Raw genomic sequence first — 19480 nt, forward strand, 5'->3', positions numbered from 1 at the left:
CTCATTTAAACTGTTGCAGAGCAAGAGTGCGCAGATTCTCTACTGGGTACATAATTCCCAGGGAAGGTCACCCGTGTGTTTACGCCAGTATCCTGTCCATGTTATCTTCCAAGGCTCTCTGTTAAAGCCAGTATTACGCCTCAGTAGCCCAGGATGATGGAACCCAGTTGCCGAATTCAAAGTTAGCTAACTAGCACTCTGGCCTTTATACAAAATGGCCGGCCGTCTCTCATAATTGCTAATGAAGTCAAGAGTACTAGCTGAAAACTTCCCTTTATACCAGTTATTTTAAGCTTTTGATCACCTTCAATGGTTCTTCACAATACAGAACATAATGAAATACATCTGGCTCTTTTTTTTTTTTTTTTTTTTGGCTAGGATATTAGTTTAAAAAAAAACCTAGACAAAAATCTCTATGACATTTTGTGTGCAAAATATTTATTGGATTCCAAAGTCTGTGTAGACTCATATGCTCTAATAAAATAAAGTATTCTCCCTTGCCAATATCAGTTAGTGAACACATTTTATTTTGTATATACTAATAAACTTGGGTTATTTTCTGGTAAATATGCTTCCTTTCACAATAAATGTGCACAGAAGGACATTGTGAAGGTCTACTACTTGGTAATTGCTCACAGAGACTCCTAATTATTCATGTAATCACGTCTGATTGGTTCAATATTTGTCCTACACTTGTATAAAACATCCTCGAAACATATTCTATATGACCTCTAAATTCGTGAGTTTTTAACGTAGCTGTTATTCAGTTAATAGTTTCCAAGAAATGTGGCAGAAATAGAAGTATAATGAAGTGCACTTGTGAGTCACCAATTCAGTAGGTGATCATGTTTCAGAGACGATGCCAGGTACAGGGCATCCTGAGGGCAAAAGCCCAGGGCCTCCCGACAGAGCAGAGCAGAGAGACAAGCAAACAGATGAGGATGCTCTGTGGCAGATGATGTGATGGAAACGGCACCAAGAGGTATGATAACTGCTAGAATCAGCCAGAGGACGCCACTGGGTGGAAGTGACACCTGAGTTGGGCTACTGTGAGCCAGACGGGTAGATGAAAGGAGAAAAGGGGACCCCTGTGAGAAGAAAATCCAGGGGCAAAGGAAGGATGGTGATGGAGAAAGGCTGTAGCTTCTCTGGAAAAAAAGGAGGTCAGGATGAAGACGGAAGATACCAAAACCATCTGTGAAGATAAGGAACAAAGGCGTTCCACTTGGAGGGTTCTAATTGGTATAGTAAAAAAAATCATCTTTCTGAAGGGGGGCAGTCAGGCAAACCTGGAAATGCTGTGAGCGCACATTAGCACGTTCCCCATGAACAGGAGAGGTGGGGTGCAGGAAGATCTGAGTGATGAACTAAAGACAAGGAAGGTGCCCGCTAGCCAGCGGGGTGTGGAAAAGCCAAGGTGAGTGTGGTGGCTTCGGGGACAGAGGTGTGATGAATGTGCACCACGTGGGTGAGGGACAGACGCGATGGATGAGAAGGAACTACAAAGGCAGCAGAGTTAAGGGTCCGGTTCTTAGTGTGTAATCTGAGCTTGCCACCAAACCTCGTTAAGGAAAAACTGTCACTTACAGTGCTTGAGGATTAGTCTTTCGTTTTGGGAAAGAGCTAGGGCAGAAGTCACAGACCCGAGATTCAACATCCCAAAGAAAGAGTAGATGTGTGAGACACGCCAGCATTCAGGCGGAAAGAAGGAGTCAGTTGGGGAACCGCAGCATTAAAAGAGCAAGTCCTCCCAGGTACCATGGATGAAAGGAGGCCAGTTCCTTAGATGAGCCAAGCAGCTGCTATTCCTATGCTAACACACACATGCACACATAAACACACATAGTTGCATATGCACGCACATGTGTGTGTGTGTGTGTGTGTGTGTGTGTGTGTGTGTGTGTATGACACACACAAAGGCCTGTGCCTTTGATATAAACATTTTATGACACAGGAAAGTAGTTGCCTTCCCCTTCTAGCAAGAAAAAAAAATACAGGCAAATTAAGCAAAAGAAACAGTTTTAGTTTATTAAATAAATGGAGAAAAGAAGGAAGACGAAGAAAGCAAGGAAGAGAAGAAAATGGGAGGTGAGAAGGGAGGCAGATAAATAAAGGTAGCTTGACTTTCAATATCTCTTCCATCACTCAATGATGGACAAGTCTGAGAGCCTCAAAGGAACAGAAGCTTAAAGAAAAAGTCTTAAAATCAAGGTTGACTTTAAACTTGAAACTCTATTTGGAAATACAGAGGAAGAAGTTAGATCGGGGGGGGGGAGATGTTTTATGGTGCTGTAGATATAATCTAACTATAGAAATGAAAAAAAGATTAAGGAGAAAGTCAGGGTTAGTGAGCAAGTTTGACATAGGAACCAGGTTTCTTCCTTTTTCTTTGAAAATGCAGTATAAATACTGATTTCTTTTTATTTATTTTCTTTTAAATATAGTGTTGAATAATAATTTTATATATTTTTAAAATTTTGATTGTTTTATGAAAAAATGAATAGTGTGCCCTGACTCCCATTGGATATGATCTTCTGTGTCACATGAGGCTGATGTGTTGGAAACACTTCCCCGGGTAGAAAGTGTCAGGACTTTATTAGATGAGGCTGCTCTTAGACATCTGTACAAGTGAATGCAAGAAGAGTGTCATATGCCACACAAGCCATGAGGACAAAACAAGACACTACGTGCACTTACTTTGCTTGTAAAGGAAGCCAAATGAACCCTCGTCAACAGGATTACATAGAGAAGACAAATTCTTTCTTGACAGAGCATAAACGTTGTTTGGAACTGAACACTTAAAGAGGTTTATTTCTAGAAAGGTCATGAGGGCATATTCTTCCCTTGAGGGCTACTAAACTCATTGGGCTTTGTCTTTCCCACCAATGATCTACAAGTGACATAGGAACCTTGGCTACCGTACTAATTCAGAGGTGGCCTTCTATTCCCTGGGTCTTAGGCTTCTGCCAAACCAGTGTGTCATGATTTGACTAACACATCTAGAAGAAATGTAAAGAACCATGTACGACCGTTGACCTCTCATCTCTTTTAACTTATAAACTCAAGTTATGTCTTCAACCTAGAAGAAGAAGGCAGCGAGGACAGGAAGCATCAGCAAATGAGCCAAGAGTTTCGCCAGCTGCAAAATGTAAATGGAGCAAGAAATGTCACCTCAGAGTGAATGGAGTAAACCTGAGGAAGCAACCAGGCCAGTGTTCCAGGAAGTCCAGACTCCAGGAACACAGGAAGCGGGCTTCTCACGCCAGCCTCAAACTTAGAAGCGGGCGGATGGCAAAGCTGAAGTGCCTGGAGTGTGCTGTCTGGTGCTCTTCCTGCGCATATGCTGGCACGGAGGGAGGTGACAGGAGCTATGGCACCTGCGTCATCGGTTATTCTGGGAATTTGTGCAGATTCTCTCCTTGACTTCATGAACACATGGTAAAGCATGCCCCTTCCTTGCAGGCACCGCCGGGAAGCCAGCCATTCAGTACAATCGGTAACCATGCATAACAGAAAGCGAACAGGAGGTGCACCTTTGAGGCCCCTCACTGTGACAGAGAATGACCCGAGACTCTGAAGTGACCTCAGGCATAGATGCATGATATCTAGAAGACACTCAAAAAAGTGACTCAAATCCTCTTCTCTCTCCAGCTACTTCTTCAAACCCGAGCAAACATTAAGAAAACAACTAGAAAATGAGTATATATCCTGTACTACCTAATCTTTATTGCCTTACCTTGAATCGGTTTATTAAAACACCTAAATAAAAGAGAAAGGGCGTAGAAAGGAAGGGATGCCGGGTGTTTAATAGTAGACACAGTAAGTTGAGTTCAGTATGGATTAGTAGATGCTGCCTTAGAAGGCAAAACTGAGTTGATGCATCAGAGGACATGGGACCCCAAATTGGAAAGGTGGGGAGTAAGACCACTCACCAACAGGCAGAAAAAAAACTGTCTCTATAAACCAAACTAAATATTAAAACTAGTTCATCTGAACACAATATACCCCCAAACAATTGGCAAAGTAGAGCCATCTATTCTACATATAGTAAAATGTACCAAAAAGAACGTCAAATAAGATAACTAAAGCGAGATTGTATGTTCCAATGAGAGTGATCTAGGACCCATGGTTCCTTCTTGATGTTTTTTCTCTCCTTTCTAACACAGTGAGGTCCCCAGAGCATGCACATGCTCTGCTATCTGCTTCCCAGTGTCTCCATGTCACCCAGGAAGGCAAGCACAGACTCACTCATTGAGCAAAGGCATTGAGGTTCTCCGCTTGCTCTTCTGTACCATGTTGGCCTGATTCCTCAAGGAGATCCGAATCATAGCAGGCGCCAACCTACATGGCTCCCCGTCCACTTGCATGGGAATGGACTTGTACGTCAGAAGCATCACTTCCCGACATTGGTGCAACCTTTCTCCGTGGCCCCCGACTTGCAGGGCAGCCTGTCCAAGGAAGGGGAAGAGGAGCCAAGAGTCAATGCCTGACATTTCCAGAAGCTACATCCAGATCTACTGCAGACAAGCAACAGCCTTTGATAGCATCGGTAACACTCATTAGCCAACAAGAACTTGAAGATACCATAGCTACAAATAATTTCAATATGGAAAGCTTCTGAGGAAGTGCATCATGTATTCCCAGAGATAGCCTCTGTCCATTTTACACAGTATGAATGTAGATATAGCTGTGACAGGAAAAAGATGAATACATATTTATGTATCTTTCATGTTGGGCTTGCATGCATGTAGAAGTCAGGGGACAGCTTTCAGGAATGGGTTTTCTCCTTCCATCATGTAGGTCCCATTGGTAGAATTTTTCAGGCTTGACAGCAAATTGAGCCATCTTGACAGCCCTCATGCAAGATTAATTAACATAAACGGGTTGTTATGTGTTGTGTGTGTTGTATGTATAGTGTGTGTTGTGTGTGTTGTGTGTATAGTATGTGTGTTGTGTGTGTGTTGTATGTGTATTGTTGTGTGTGTTGTATGTGTATTATCTATTCTCAATAAGTAATTGATGTCAGCATAATAAAAATTAATAAAGAGGACAAAGCATATACTTTACCAATCTCTAAATTGAACTCACTAATGCTTAAGTGTACAGTCGATTTTAATACTTGATGACAGTTTTCTTTCTACCTAAAGTCTCTTTAGACTATTTCAAATTTGTTTCAGTAAGTAACATGGTAAAAATAAATTTTAAAAAGTAAGTTATTAAATTTAAGACATCCTGACAACTTGAAAATCTCACATCTAATGCTATTATGCTTATAAAATCAATTCTGTAACTAACTTAGAAAAACAAAGCCCAAAATATATCTAGAATAACATGAAAGAAAAAACTAATGGTTATTTTACTATCCTTACTATCAAAATACTTTTCATAAAAACGTGTCATTAAATTCGTGGTGTCTGCATACCAACAGGGATGGTGAATGGAAATATACGGAGAAAACTACATTCATTTTCTGGGGGTATGACCATGGATTTGACAATATAATTCATTGAGTAAGTAATGGATAATTTAGTCAAGGGTGTTAGGAGTAGCTAGCAGGACATGTAGAAAAATAAACTCAATATAATATTCCATATCATACACAAAGAAGAAATATATATTATACATTAATCTGAAGGAGAAAGCAAAATAGTTATCCCATCTTCTACAGTTTGGTATGTTCTGTTGTTGGTGATGATGTTTTTGTTTCTTTTTATCAAAAGGAAATGTTGCTTTGCAACTAATCTGACCTTGAACCCTCCCCAATGCTCTGGCTTCAGCCTCTTTAGTACTGGTTACTCTAGCACACTTTAGATTAGTACTCTTCAGTACAGACCTGCACTACCACACTGAGCACTACAATTTCGCTCTTGAATGTCCTCTGAAGTCATATGTGCTAAATGTCTGGTCTCCAGTCCATGGCTTTATTGGGAGATACTTTAAGAAGTGGAGCCTTGGGGGACAAGCTGGGTCACTGGCGTCACATCTTTGAGGGGTATCAGGACCCTGGCCCTCCTGTTATTAATGCTTTTTCTATTATGTGCCCTTACTATGATACCTTGGCATAGACACAAATACAACACCCAAGTGACCACAGATTCAAACCATGAGCAAAAATATCCTTTTGGTTAAAAGCCAATTATCCCAGATATTTTGCCACAGTAATGGCTAACTACTTACCATCTCTCGTCTTTTCTTTTTTTTAATTGGTTATTTTGTTTATTTACATTTCAAATGTTGTCCTGCTTCCCATTCTCCCCTTTGCTATGCCCACCACCACATCCCCCTCCCCTTTGCCTCTGAGAGGGTGCTCCCCACACCAACTCCCACCTCATCACTCTAGCATCCCCCTATGCTGGGGCATTGAACCTCCACAGAACCAAGGGCCTCCCCTCCCACTGATGTCAGGTAAGGCCATCCTCTGCTACATATGGGACAAAAAAAATGGAACAGAGTCTGAAGGAAAGGCCATCCAGAGATGGCCCCATCTTGTGATCCATCCCATATGCAGACACTTTCTCCTATTCAAGCAGCCTCCCCAGTTGTGGCTAAGCCTCCACTGGAGGCTATCTTTGTCTCTCCGGAACACAGGAATAGCCTCAGCAACAGGCCCTCTTCTGGTGGAGTAACTCCCTTTCAGAATACTGTCTCCTGCTTCACAACTCTCATGACAAAGCTAATCAAAAGCCTTCTCAGATTGCCATGTCTCTCTCCAAAGTTGTATCTCTTATCATGTCCTAGGTCCCTTAGGACTAATACTACCATCTACAGCCACTCTCACTCTAGCACCAGAGGTCGCAGGGACTTTGATGACTGATGAATCTACAGGCTGTCTGCCTTTCAGTTCCTCTGACATCCTCTCGTTAGCCTTCTGCACTTCAACAGCCTCAGTGAAACTAGCTCATATGGGTTCCTCCCTTCGCGATGCCCGATGCTAGTCAAAAAGAAGAAAATTCTACCTAGATGATTCGTGACACCATGACTGGTTAGTTCACAATGTCCCACACAAGGCTTTACAGTCATTCTCTTTCCATAGAGCAATATCATTAAGTTTTATTGCCTTTCCCCCAGGTCATCAAGAATTAAACTCTGAACGCCAGTGTGCTACAAAGTCCCACGGGATGCTGTTAGCGAGTCTAACAATCTTAGCAGTGGCACTTCCCCAGTGAGCTGTCCACATAATTAACTACTTAGAGAGAAACTAATCGGACTTGCATTTCCTCAAATGTGGATGATTTGGGTTTACTTCTATGATCTTTTTCTGGACTAGCATTTTATGATTCTAGATTGTGTCTATAATTCAAGAATATCATGTTCTTAAATACCACCTCATCCCATCTAGAATCATTGTTCTTTATTTCTCTGTATCTGACATAGAAGTAATGTTCATAGAAGTCAGTCATTGCCAAAATAAAGTGGGATAATTTAAGAAAGGAAGGGAGTTTGCCTGAAAACCCTCTTCTTAGTTATTGCATAAGAGAATTAAAATTCAAGAAAAGAATTCTACCTATAGTGTATTTACAAATTCCCCCTTAATGACAACATAAAGACTGAAAAGTCTAAGAGCACTTGTATGTATATGCTGTGTGTATCTCTGTTTAACGGACACAGAGTCTAACCAGGACTAACATAACATCATGACAAAAAAAAACAAAAACAAAAACGGAAAAAGAAGAAGTAAAAATGCCTGATAGAACTTCACCTTTAGAAAGATCTGAGGTTCTATGGCACAATTTCGAGAAAAATCTCTACGCTTTAAAACTACTTAAAGAAATCATCATAACTTTAAAATCTGTGATATCCTGAAAGTTAAAATAGTGACAGAATCAACAATCTATCCTGAGAAATGGGATAAGACATATTTGTATAAATCTGGGAAGAAACACATTCCTACTGATATTTTTAACTCTCAACTTGTTAGTATTCGTCATTTATATTAGACACACTTTATATCTTGTAAAGGAAGAATAAAAAAGGTTGTGTTAAAACAATTCGTACTACCTAACAATAAGACATAGTTTAGATTACATTCAGTAAATCATCTAACGAGTAGATAATCAATGGATCCTGACACACAAAGAAGAAACCATGGTCCATAAAGAAGGAAACACTAAAATGATCTCACAGTGCAGCTTAGTAGCACACCGGATCCTGCAGAAGGAAATAGGTCACTGAGAATGGAAGCAGATCAATAGATATTACTGATCCCAGCAACACAGGCAGGAGTGCTTCCTGTTATCCCACCATCTGTGAGACAGTAACTAGCCAACTCTTTAACTGAATGCATAGGGGAAGGATAAGAGAGCAGAGGGTACATGGATGAAAAACAGGTTTCAGATTCATAAGAATCAATGAGACTAAAACGGACTAAAAGCAAGGAACACCACTGCAGTGTGCAGAGAAATGCCTGTGCTGCCATGACCAAAGGACGCCCATGTTCTAATTCATCGAAACCATGGAAGCCATACACAGCAGAAGTGCATTTTCCAATTTAAGTAAACGAACGTTGAGAAGGAAGAGCAAATGCTTTGGGATCTGGGAGGGGGTGCAATAAGCACAAAAACCCCTGCACAGGGGAAATGCAGAGCGAGAGAAGAGAGGCAGAGAGGCAACACAAGAACACAGAGCAAAGAATGCAAAAAGAGCGCAGTGCACCCTTTCTCTACAGAACCTTAGACTTCTTTATAAATGCTAACAAAACACCATCATGCTGTCTAAAGCTACTGTTTGTGGGACAGCCTATGTGTTTATAGACTGTTTATTGGGGGAGTCCCTGCCTTCATACTCACAGGTGACCCCACCAAGCTCCAATGGATTGTTCTAATCTAATGGTCACACACATGCCTGGTTAAACTAAGTGGCTCACAAAACAAACCGAAGGTCACATTTATGTAAAGGAAACAGGTAGAGTTGGGGAGTGGGTTTGACAGGAATAAGGAAGGTCCAGGGGTGGGGAAGACTAATCCAAAGGGGCTATCATCTGAATATGGGAAATGGATTTCAGAATAAGACCACTATAAAGGCAGATTAAACAGGACAGTGTGCACCGACATAAAAACAAGAGAATGGAAGGAGATGGAATTCAGGGGAAGGCAAAACCACAGAAGGGGAGAGTCACTCAGAATAACACCGATGAGAACAACAAATGTTTTTAACAGCATAAGAGCTGCCTTGCACAATGCACAAAGGTTTTCCTAATTAAGAGACTTCCTTAGACATGCATGAAACTTTAAACTACAAATCATCAAGGAGACAAGAAAAGAGAATGCCTTCCCTGTCTAACTTGGAGCTAGTATTTTAAGGTGTATGTGCACACGCATGCACGCACGCAAACATGCACGCACTTGTCGGCATGTTTGCATGTGTGTGTAGCCCTAACAGGAATTAAGCCTACTTCATGAAACAAGAGGTCATAAGGGTGTGTAAGGTGACTCCTAGAGGGGTAGGGGATGGAGGAGGTAATGTTGAAAGGAATACAGAGTAATGAAAATGCATTTACAGTGTATTTGTGTATAAAACCCTCAAAGATTAAATGACAAATACAATAATGTTGAAAATGCATATTTGTTAAAAGAGACGTGAAGAACACACACACACACAGAGAGAGAGAGAGAGAGAGAGAGAGAGAGAGAGAGAGAGAGAGAGAGAAAGCAGACAGGTTCTCTCTCCAATAAATATGTGTGCCAAAAAACGTGTATCTAGATTACCTCCACTTATTCTTTTCTTATATATTATACGCAATGGCAGTTTTCACTCCTCCCTCTCCTCCCATCTCCCCTCTTCCCCAGATCCACTCCTCTTCTACTTCTCTTAAAACTCCATAATAAAAGGCAAGCCACTCATTAGCATATTTAAAATATGAATTTCTCAAAAGACAAAGTGTAATAATAAGTCAGGCTTATTCTGTCACTTCTGTTGGGTGAGCTGTTAACCAACTGTTGCCAAGTTCAACCTCACAAGACACACCCAACTCCTTTACGATTTGTTGTGGTCCCATTACTACTCTTACTAACTGCAGAGTTTTAAACCTTAATCAGCTCTTACTACTACGCCCATGATGACATTGAATCAATGCTCTCTTCCTGGGGTCCTGTCAGAACAACTTGAACTCAGAGTTCACACACAACATTAATCAGAGTTATTCATGAGAGCAAACATCAGAAACACAAAGCTTCATAAAGGGAAGGATTATCATTTAAACTGTGATATGCTTATATCATGAAGAGGAAGTTATCACTTGTAGGAGGGTTCTGCCATAATGTTGGAATTCGAGGAAAGCCAACCATCCTGGTAAGGAGAACAATGCTGGCTGCTGTGCTGATGTAATTGTCTGTGAAACTGTGTGAATTTCCTGTTGCTTTGTTATGACAAACCCTGGGAAAGAAGGGCTCGATCCAATGACATAAGGAAAGAACCCTTAGTAAAAATTATTAAACCGCTTTTTAAGCTGTATGTGTGTTTTCAAACGTAAAAACCAAGTCACTGGAAGGAAAGACATCAGAAATCAGAACATGAGTAGCTCTCCGTAGGCGTTCTGGTGAGATCTACAGCTTTCACTTCAGTTCTTACACTTACGTGTGTTATAAAATTAGCATTTCGTTTTCTAAAAAGCAAAAGAGAAGATCACATTGTGCAGAAGTATTAAAACCTCAGCCCTGGGAATTTATCCCCACCCTCCAAGACTGACCAGCCCTTTCCTCCGCCTTCCTCATCCAGAAATGTAAAAGAACTTACACATTTTAATTTCAAGTAACAAGAGAGATCAATGAGCTTTCTTCAAAGTTGAGAAGCCTGAATCGCAAATGAGGGTCCCACTTCCTCCATGTGCATCATGCTTTGTACTGTCTTGAAAAGTTTTAAATTACTTAGAAACAGACTCAACACGAAAGACCCTTCCTGGCCATAATAACAAAAAATTGAGGCAGAAACAAATACATGTTACAATGGCTGATTATGGGCTCCATAAAACCCAAGAAGGCAATCAGGCTGTTCAGTACCCCCTGAGAGAGCATCTTAATTAGCAGGAATGCACCGCAACCAAAGGAGTCAACTGATGACTTCTCTTTGAAGTTTGCAATTACAACATAAACAGTCTAAAGGAAATACTTTTCTTTTCCCCTATTCCAGTAATTCAATTTAAAATCTCTTTTCAAGAATCAGTCTGAGCTTCCTTTTCTTCGAGTGTTCTTAAATTATAAGCAATATACAAAAATATTTATGAGTTTATTGCATAACCTTTAAAACATGTAGCCTTTAATGATTTCAGACATGTCAATTTCTAAGAAAAAAAATTAGCTGCACCTAGTAGTTAAGGTTTTAAATTATATGGAAACTATTTGAAGTACATATTTAAAAAGAGTAATTTTAAGTACGTAGACCCTTCTGTTTAGACAGGCATTTTAAAGCATATGCTTATAATTTTACGTAATTTACCTTCTTGGAGATATAATCAATAGAATACCCTCAATGAATTGAAAACTGAAGGACTGAACATAAAAATACTTTCATACCAATTAAAAAAACAATATTAACCATTGAATGAGTGATAGCTAAATGTTGTGTGAATATTTAGAAATGCTTTGCCAGGGTTATTTAAAGAGCACATAATGTTCAAAAGTATACAGCTTTTAACTGTATTACTTAAATGGCAAAGCAGAGCTAACTCTACTTCTAAGGCAGGATTTTCTGCCCAGAAACAACTGCATTCCCTAGAACTGGAGATTCTATCACACATCTGACACACATGTGGCTTTGCAGTGTGCATGTTGTGCAAAGAGGAAATTATAGTTGTCATGACTTTATGGTTCCATTCCCTCTTCACCAAATCCCATATATTAACTTCCTCCCCTCCTCACTCCAGCTAGCCACAGGATGGCAGAGAGAGGGATTTGACAGACTCTCCAATGCCATCTCTCTAACCTATGGAGGTCCCCTGACTTCCACTCACGAATTGTCAGTTGTCCACTTTTAAGTAGATGCTGACTTCTTCCACAGATTTCAGAGCTCAGCTCTTGCACAATGCTCTTACTCTCTCTGCCTTCTTTAGTGGATTCCTCCTTTGGCCAATTGCCTGCAATAACCCCCCCCAGAACCATTTAACACTCCTCTAAGGTTACAATGGTTCTCAACATCCAAACACCTCTGCAACTCACCAGGCCCTTTCATCTTCTTCCTTCACCATATAGTATACTCATGCACTTGGACACCAATGCCAATTTGATGATTTGTCTAACAAGCCCCAGGGATAGAGATTCAGATCACATCAGATTGGGGGCCAGGCACAAGTCTCATCATGGCCAACCCTCTTGCAACATCATCCCCATGGACAGCTTGAAGTGTTGTTTCTGCTCTACCTCTCTCCACTCTTAATTGTAGAGTCACTTAAGCAACTACTTGTAGCTCTTCAAAGACATTGTTCTCAGGCTGCTTGCTCTGATAGGCCATTACACTCTAGAGACTCCTGCTTCTTCTGGGAATATTTGCAGACAGCATCACCTAACAGGCACCGTTGTTTTTGATATTCCTTTCTAGTGTCTCCCAACTCTCTCCTGGAATTTACTGTTTTATTCTTGGTCTTTCTTCCATTTTGGAGCTGGGAGTACCTCAAAGACAGGTCTTTTGTTTCCTTAACCAGTTGTACCCAGTAGCCTGTCATTTATGACTTGTGAGTTCACTATTTTATAACGGAAACTGATTGGAAACAGACATGTCTGAACGATTACTCTGAATTTACAAAATTGCTACCAATTAGAGGGGACCATTATTGTCCACTTCCTCTCTGCTTCATGGCCTTTTATGGTCCACCCCAGGAGTTGTGAAGTTATACAATAGCACACCTCTCTCTCTCTCTCTCTCCCCCTCCCTCTCTCTCTCTCTCTCTCTCTCTCTCTCACACACACACACACACAAACATACTCCCTCTCTCTCTGTCTCTCTCTCTGTCTCTCTGTCTCTGTCTCTCTCTGTCTATGTCTCTGTCTCTATCTCTCATACACACACACACACACACACACACACACGAGTGTGTAAACGCATGTGGAGCACAGATATAGATACTGGGTGTCTTCCTCTCTCACTCACTACCTTGTTTCTGGAACAGAGGCTTTCGTTGAACCTAGAGTTCACTCATTTGGACCAAAGAGCTTACAGCAAGACTCCCATGCCCACTTCCTGCACCAGAATTACAGGCACACCAAACATTTCACATAGGAACTGGGGATTTGAACTCAGGCCCTCATGCTTTTATGTTGAACCTTCTCCCCTCTGAGACATCTCTCCAGGCTCCCACTGTCCTTGACTCATCACAAATGCACAAGCCCAACCAGACTCAAGGAAAAGACCACAGACTCAAATTCATCATGAGGTACATGTCTAAAAGTTCAAGGCCATTTTAAGCGTACTCTCTATGTGAGGTTGCCAGTGAACCAACTTGTTAACTTGAAAATTAATAATAATGAAAAATAATTAAACAATGAAAATAAGAATCAGCTGCCATGCAAGACAGCACAACTAAGTGACCAAATAGAAAATGAAAGGGACTCTCCCCTTTAAATATTCCAGTATTTAGACATAGGTCAGAGCTAGGGGTGTTGACATTTTGCAAGACTCAATTATTGTTGGATCCAGTCAATGCACATCAACACCCACTAACGTTACAGAAGAGATTGGACCACATACTATCCAATCCTTTCTCAAAGAAAACTATGGCCAACAGAGCAGATTTGGGGGTCCATACTTCCTGTTCCCCCGGTTTCCTGAGTATAGATAAAAAAAATGTCATCAACTAGCTTCCTGCTCCCACTGGCATGCTGTGTTTTCTGGGCCATAATCCACTCTATCACCGGGGAGCCATTACCCCAAATAAACTCTTTCTTCCTTAAGTTGCTTTTGGTCATTGAATTTTAACAAAGCAATATCAAAGAATCAAATATACAAGCTAAGTGTCTAAACTTTGATCTTGGACACAGTGAGGACATAAGGAACATACCCTTTAGTCACATAGACCCTCACCACTCAGATAGTTCCTGATCGCTCTTGTCTCACAGGTAGCATGAGGAAGCTGTGGTACATGGTAACTACTTAATCAACTTTCACTGGATCGAAGTATAAGTCAGTGAGGAAGATACAGGGCTGTTTGTGAGTGTGTGTGTGTGTTGAGGGGTGTCTGTTATACACAGCACAGCTCTGTTACCTTTAGTCATTTTTTTTTTGCACATAGACTTTCTGAATTTAAGCCTGTTTTTTTTTTCCTCCTTTCTAATAGCTTAGAAAGCTTTGGTGATAAAGACTGCTCTAAGAAAGTCAGCACTTAAGAGTAAGTCTATGGTATACATTCTTCCTTTTATCCATCTCCCTCCTTCTCAGTTGCTGGATTTTCACCTTTCTTGCCCTGTCATTGTCCCCCTCAAATGCCAATGAAAGTCAGTCTCACCTTTAGAGACACCATCAATTGAAATGACACAGATTCTTGTCATAATCGCAATAGGTTACTGTGTTAAAGTGCTTTGATTTTAGGTTAAAAACATTGAGGAAGAAACCATTGTCATTCACAAGGCAGACAAAATGAGATCTACGTTACTGTCAATTTGACAATCTATAATCACCTGGCACACAGATTTCTGGGTGTTCCCATGGGACAGTTATCCTGTGATTACATTAACTGAGGTTGGAAGATCTTTCAATGACTAGAGGCACCATTCCTGAGCTGGCATCCTGGACTACACTAAGTAGAGAAAGAAGCTGAGGAGGAGCATGCATTTACTGCGCCTGCGTCCAGAATGCCTTTACCTTTGCACTATGAGCTGAAACACTTTTCCTCTGGAGTTTCTTCTGTTGGAATATTTTATCACAGCAACAGGAAAAGAAACTAAGACAGATAAGCTTCTGCTTATTAAAGTAGAAACACACCTTCTGACCTTTTGTGGATAGGGGCTAGCACAGCCCAGTTACAAAGGAGGTATCTGATTTGTACAAACTATGAGTTCATACAATAATTTACATAATACAACATAAAGTGAGTAGTTTTTACAATTCTTAATTGGTCAACCCTAGTTGAATAAGTTGAAAACTATTTGAAACATACTTATACTAGAAATTCAGGGTTAAAAAAAAAGATGTATTTATTATGTATACAGTGTTCAGCCTGCATGCTGGGAAAGGCCACCATAGCCCATTACAGATGGTTGTGAGCCACCATGTGGTTGCTGGGATTTGAACTCAAGACCTCTGGAAGAGCAGTCAGTGCTCTTAACAGCTGAGCCAACTCTCCACCCCCTCAAATTTTAATATAAATACACAATATTAAAATACACAATATTAAATTATGAAGCGATGCGTCCACTGTAGCGAGTGCAGTTCTAAGGTAGTCATATGGTCTCTTTTCCCATTTATAAGTATTTAGAGATAATCCATACACTCATCTCATGCTATGTGAACAAGATGAAATTAAGTTTAAATAACTAGTTTTTTGTTAAGTATTCATTTTCTCAGCAAAGCAAGAAAAGCACCAATCAGGCCCCATGGTCTCGTGTTAATGCTGTACTCTGTGCCAAGATGGCTTCCTAAGCATAAACTGTTTATTCCCTAGAAAGTAAAACAACCAAATGAAATTGATTTATCTTCAAAGTATTAATATGAATAGGTTTTCAAACTTAATGACACATTCATCTTTATCCTAACCCAATCCATACTATGTAGAGTTTATGAATTAGTAAACCAAGAGAAAAAAACTTTTTTATTGAAAGCAGTTTTTTTTCATACAACATATTCTGATCATAGTTTCTCCAACCCAACTCCTCCCAGACGCCACCCATCTCCCAACCCATGTAAATCCATACCCTTCTTTCTCTGTCTCATTTGAAAACAAACAGATATCTAAAAAAAATAAATGAATAAAAATATAAATAAAATAGGACAAAACAAGAAACAAGGCCAAAGAAAATGCTCCAGAAACAAAGACAGACACAGAGACACACACAGTCACACAAAGAAATCCCACAGAAACACAAAATCAGAAAGCAAAATATTCAAGAAAAGACTTGTAAGGTAAAACAGAAAATGCCCAGACAGAGCATCATGAAACAAAAACCCTACAAAAGCACCACTGTGTACATTTTATGTTGCCCATCCACTGCGGGGCATGGGGCCTGCCCCGAAGTGTGTTCTGTATCCCCTGTCAGACTTCATTAGAGAAAAATAAGTTTTTCTTTGTGAACATTTAAAGTCTACTCGTGCCTTATAAACAAGGGTTTTCAATAAGATTGAGATATTGCTCACCAAAGAGGCCATAGTGAATCCGATGACTTCAATGTAACCATCATCATGACGCTGGGGTTCAAAGTCATGATGATCTCCAGGGTTTCCCCAAGGCATTGTGCCAGCACAATATCTGCAAACAGGGTCAAAAGCAGTTAAAGCTACTTCATTCTACTCCTGATTAGCCCTGGGAAGTAATTTGGGGTTAATACACTAAGGTCTTGCATGGTATGCTCAGGAATACATAGGGGGTGGGGGAAGGTTGTGCTTCTGTGCGTCACTTTATAAGGAGACTCTTGAAAATAACTTCCAGTGGGACTTGACGCTTTTCAAGGATAAGAGCAGTTATTGCTATAGATGTCCACCTTCAAGTATGAAAAAGCTGTCTCCAGAATATCACAATCTTGCAAAAATAAGCCACAATTTAACAAGAAAAGTATACCGTGGCGCCCATCTATCCCATCATTCCTCACTTCAGGGTTCCTGTTGTCTACAATGTTATTATGAATTATCTTTAATAATTTCACAATTCTCTTAAATAAAAAGAAATCCATGCAGTGTAGGAGGGACATGAACTAAGATGGCATCATTTATCACGACAGAAAGTAAGACAAGAAATTCTCACAGGGGGAAGGAAATGAATGAAAATTGCTTCAAATAAATAAAAGACAAAAAAAAATGCTAGGCATGGTGGTGTATGCCTGCTCTCCCGGTACACGAGAGGCTAAGGTAGAACTGTGAACTATATATTCTCTCAATAGAAAGGATGGACTAGAGGGAGGGAAGAAAAATGGGTGGAAGGAGATGTGAGAGGCGCGAGATAAGAAAGGGAAAGGAATAAATAAAATTATAAAATTGGAGAAGCAGACACATACGGGAAGAGAGGAGTAGGCACTGCCATCCAGTGCTCTGCAAATCTGTAAGCCGTAGACTAAAATCACGTTGACTCATGCCCCTGAGACACGCTTGGACCTCAGGGGACTGAGCACTTCCAAGAGCAACCTGGAGGCCTTGAGAGGCTTCCCCAAACATCAGTTTCCATAGATGCTCATTTCCTATAAATTCACCCAAGCTCAGCTCATTTGTCTGAGTTGGTTGATAGCAAGTAATGAGGGGATATAGGCCCGTGCCTTCCAGTGCCTTGGTTTGGGAAGCTGCAATCCAACGTTATGCCACTAAAGTGATATATTTATTTTAAAAAGTAGTCCTAAGTATTCCTTTCTCCTTGTGCATAATTCCACAGAGCATTGAAACCCTGTCTACACCATGCTCTGTGTCTACACCAGGCTCTGTGTCTACACCATGCCTCTCCCATGAATTCTAGCTCCTGGCAGAGACACCCATCCTCAACAGGCTGGATGAGACTGAAAGGACTCCATCACATCTCCTTCCCTTGAGGCTGTAATGTGGGTGTGGAGCAGTAATAAGAATTAAATGAAGATGTCTGAGAAAACAGCCTGCGTCTCTCAAGGACAGGAGAATACAGATAATGAATTCTTTATCACAGACAAAGCAACCTGCTACAGGAAACAAGCTGGGCAGGAGAAGAAAATGGGCAACCTTTAACACTACTAAAATACGGGATTTCACGGGTTATACCCGAGACGCTTCACTTCTGCGTTCAGTTGTCAGAGTTCACACCGCACAAAGGCAACAGCATGGACAGAGCTTACCTGGGAATATTTAAAAATACTATACACTGGAACTTCAGGTCCTGGATCTTTGGAGTGAGGTCTGTCCCATCACACTGCAGCAACCAAAGCAGAGAAAGCGAGGCTTCTGAAGTAGTCATGAGTCTGAGAGTCTCATCCAAGATAACTAGGTCGACAACAGCATAGAACATAGAATTCTTTCCCCTTGCCCCTGAGTGAATGCCAGTTACTAGGACAGAAATTTATGGCGAACCTAACTGGAGAAGAGCCAACGCTCAACTTCAGTTTTGTTATAAAGTAAAACTTTCTGTTGACCAAAACAAATTTCCTCTGTTCTAATATTCAGGGCAGATACTGTCACTCATCGACTTGAACGATTTGATATCTAGACACACAGTGCTAACATTTAAAGACTACACATACTTCAAGGATGAAGTCTTGAGTGAACCCAGAAGCATTCCCCACTGTAATCAATTGATCCAAACAGGGCATGAAGGTGCCCACTTGTTTTCTTTGCTGTCTGAGACAGTGTTTATTTTGAAGCTAGAAAACTTGTTTTGAATACATTGTCTGAATGTTTTTAAGGAGTCTGTTCTAAATTTGAAGAACTTGTAATGGATCCTCTTTTGTTTGCCGCAGGATGAAGCCAGTATTTTAGATGTAATAGTTCGTAAGCTCCCACATACATGTGAATGCAAATTAACACTAGATCAAGAAGACGAAATACTGTCAAGTGACTGTGTGTTGCAAATCTAATCTCTTACAGAACTGGAAGGCACTTTTGAGCTTAGACTGTTGGGGTTTGGCTCTGACCTTGGTCTCAGGGCCCACTGATCTTTCTGCCTTAGTGCCCTTCTACATAGGTTCCTTCGCCACCTATTTTTTCCCCATGAGTACTGTCCTGCAGCCAATCACACCAAAAAAGTCTCAATCCCCCCTTTCTTTATCTCCACTGTTGATATGCACCAGAGGGATCTAATCAGGGTCAACGACACGGTAGCACAGCTGGCTTTTCAGTTTGCTTTCTCCCCACTTCAACCTCCACATCCCAGAATTCCATCAGCTTCTTCTCTTTCGGAAAGAGAAGCACAGTATTCCAAAACGTGCTACAATTTTGTGAAGATCCTTTCAGCAGTGTTTCAGTCTAGGCATAATGATTTTGTAAGCAGTCAATGGTTGCTTCAAAGCAACACACTCTTTTCCCACCTGGTCTGACTACACCCTAGTGTTCATAAATGGTCTCAAAAACGATTTCCAGGAAATCATAAGGTTCTCAATAAAGTATTTCCAAAAGTAACTTAGATAGAAATAAAGTTCTAGATAGTGACCGAATATATTTTAGAGTACTTCCAACAACCTAAATCTTTCATATGGTTTAAGGGCTTCAAACAGATTCATAGATGACTATGCCCATGAAGAAATCATAGAGTAATTTGGTTGTAAGAAAACTTACAACCAAAACAATAGGATGCTAAACTCTGTGAATACATTACAGAAAAATAGTATAGTAAATACTATTGAACTTGGAACCGAACTCTTTTTCTTTTTTTTTTTTTTATTAACTTGAGTATTTCTTA

The 19480-nt window shown here is 40.5% G+C and overlaps 1 protein-coding gene across 12 annotated transcripts in view; it reads right to left on the bottom strand.

The window, feature by feature from the left end:
- The window catches only part of Dgki (diacylglycerol kinase, iota), a 461894-nt gene that overhangs the window by 156045 nt on the left and 286369 nt on the right, over positions 1-19480 (bottom strand). For 10 of the 12 annotated variants that reach the window (XM_039108368.2, XM_039108367.2, XM_039108371.2 and 7 more), the window contains 3 exons: positions 17925-17998; positions 16273-16384; positions 4249-4448 (listed from right to left, as the gene is read on the bottom strand). In XM_039108368.2, the coding sequence (XP_038964296.1) occupies positions 4249-4448; positions 16273-16384; positions 17925-17998 (386 nt within the window). Of the gene's footprint in view, positions 1-4248; positions 4449-16272; positions 16385-17924; positions 18070-19480 lie in introns of those variants that run through there. The other 2 variants (XM_039108372.2, XM_039108374.2) reach the window with 2 other exon arrangements.

The sequence above is a fragment of the Rattus norvegicus genome, chromosome 4 (genome assembly GCF_036323735.1).
Source record: "Rattus norvegicus strain BN/NHsdMcwi chromosome 4, GRCr8, whole genome shotgun sequence".
Lineage (NCBI taxonomy): Eukaryota > Metazoa > Chordata > Mammalia > Rodentia > Muridae > Rattus > Rattus norvegicus.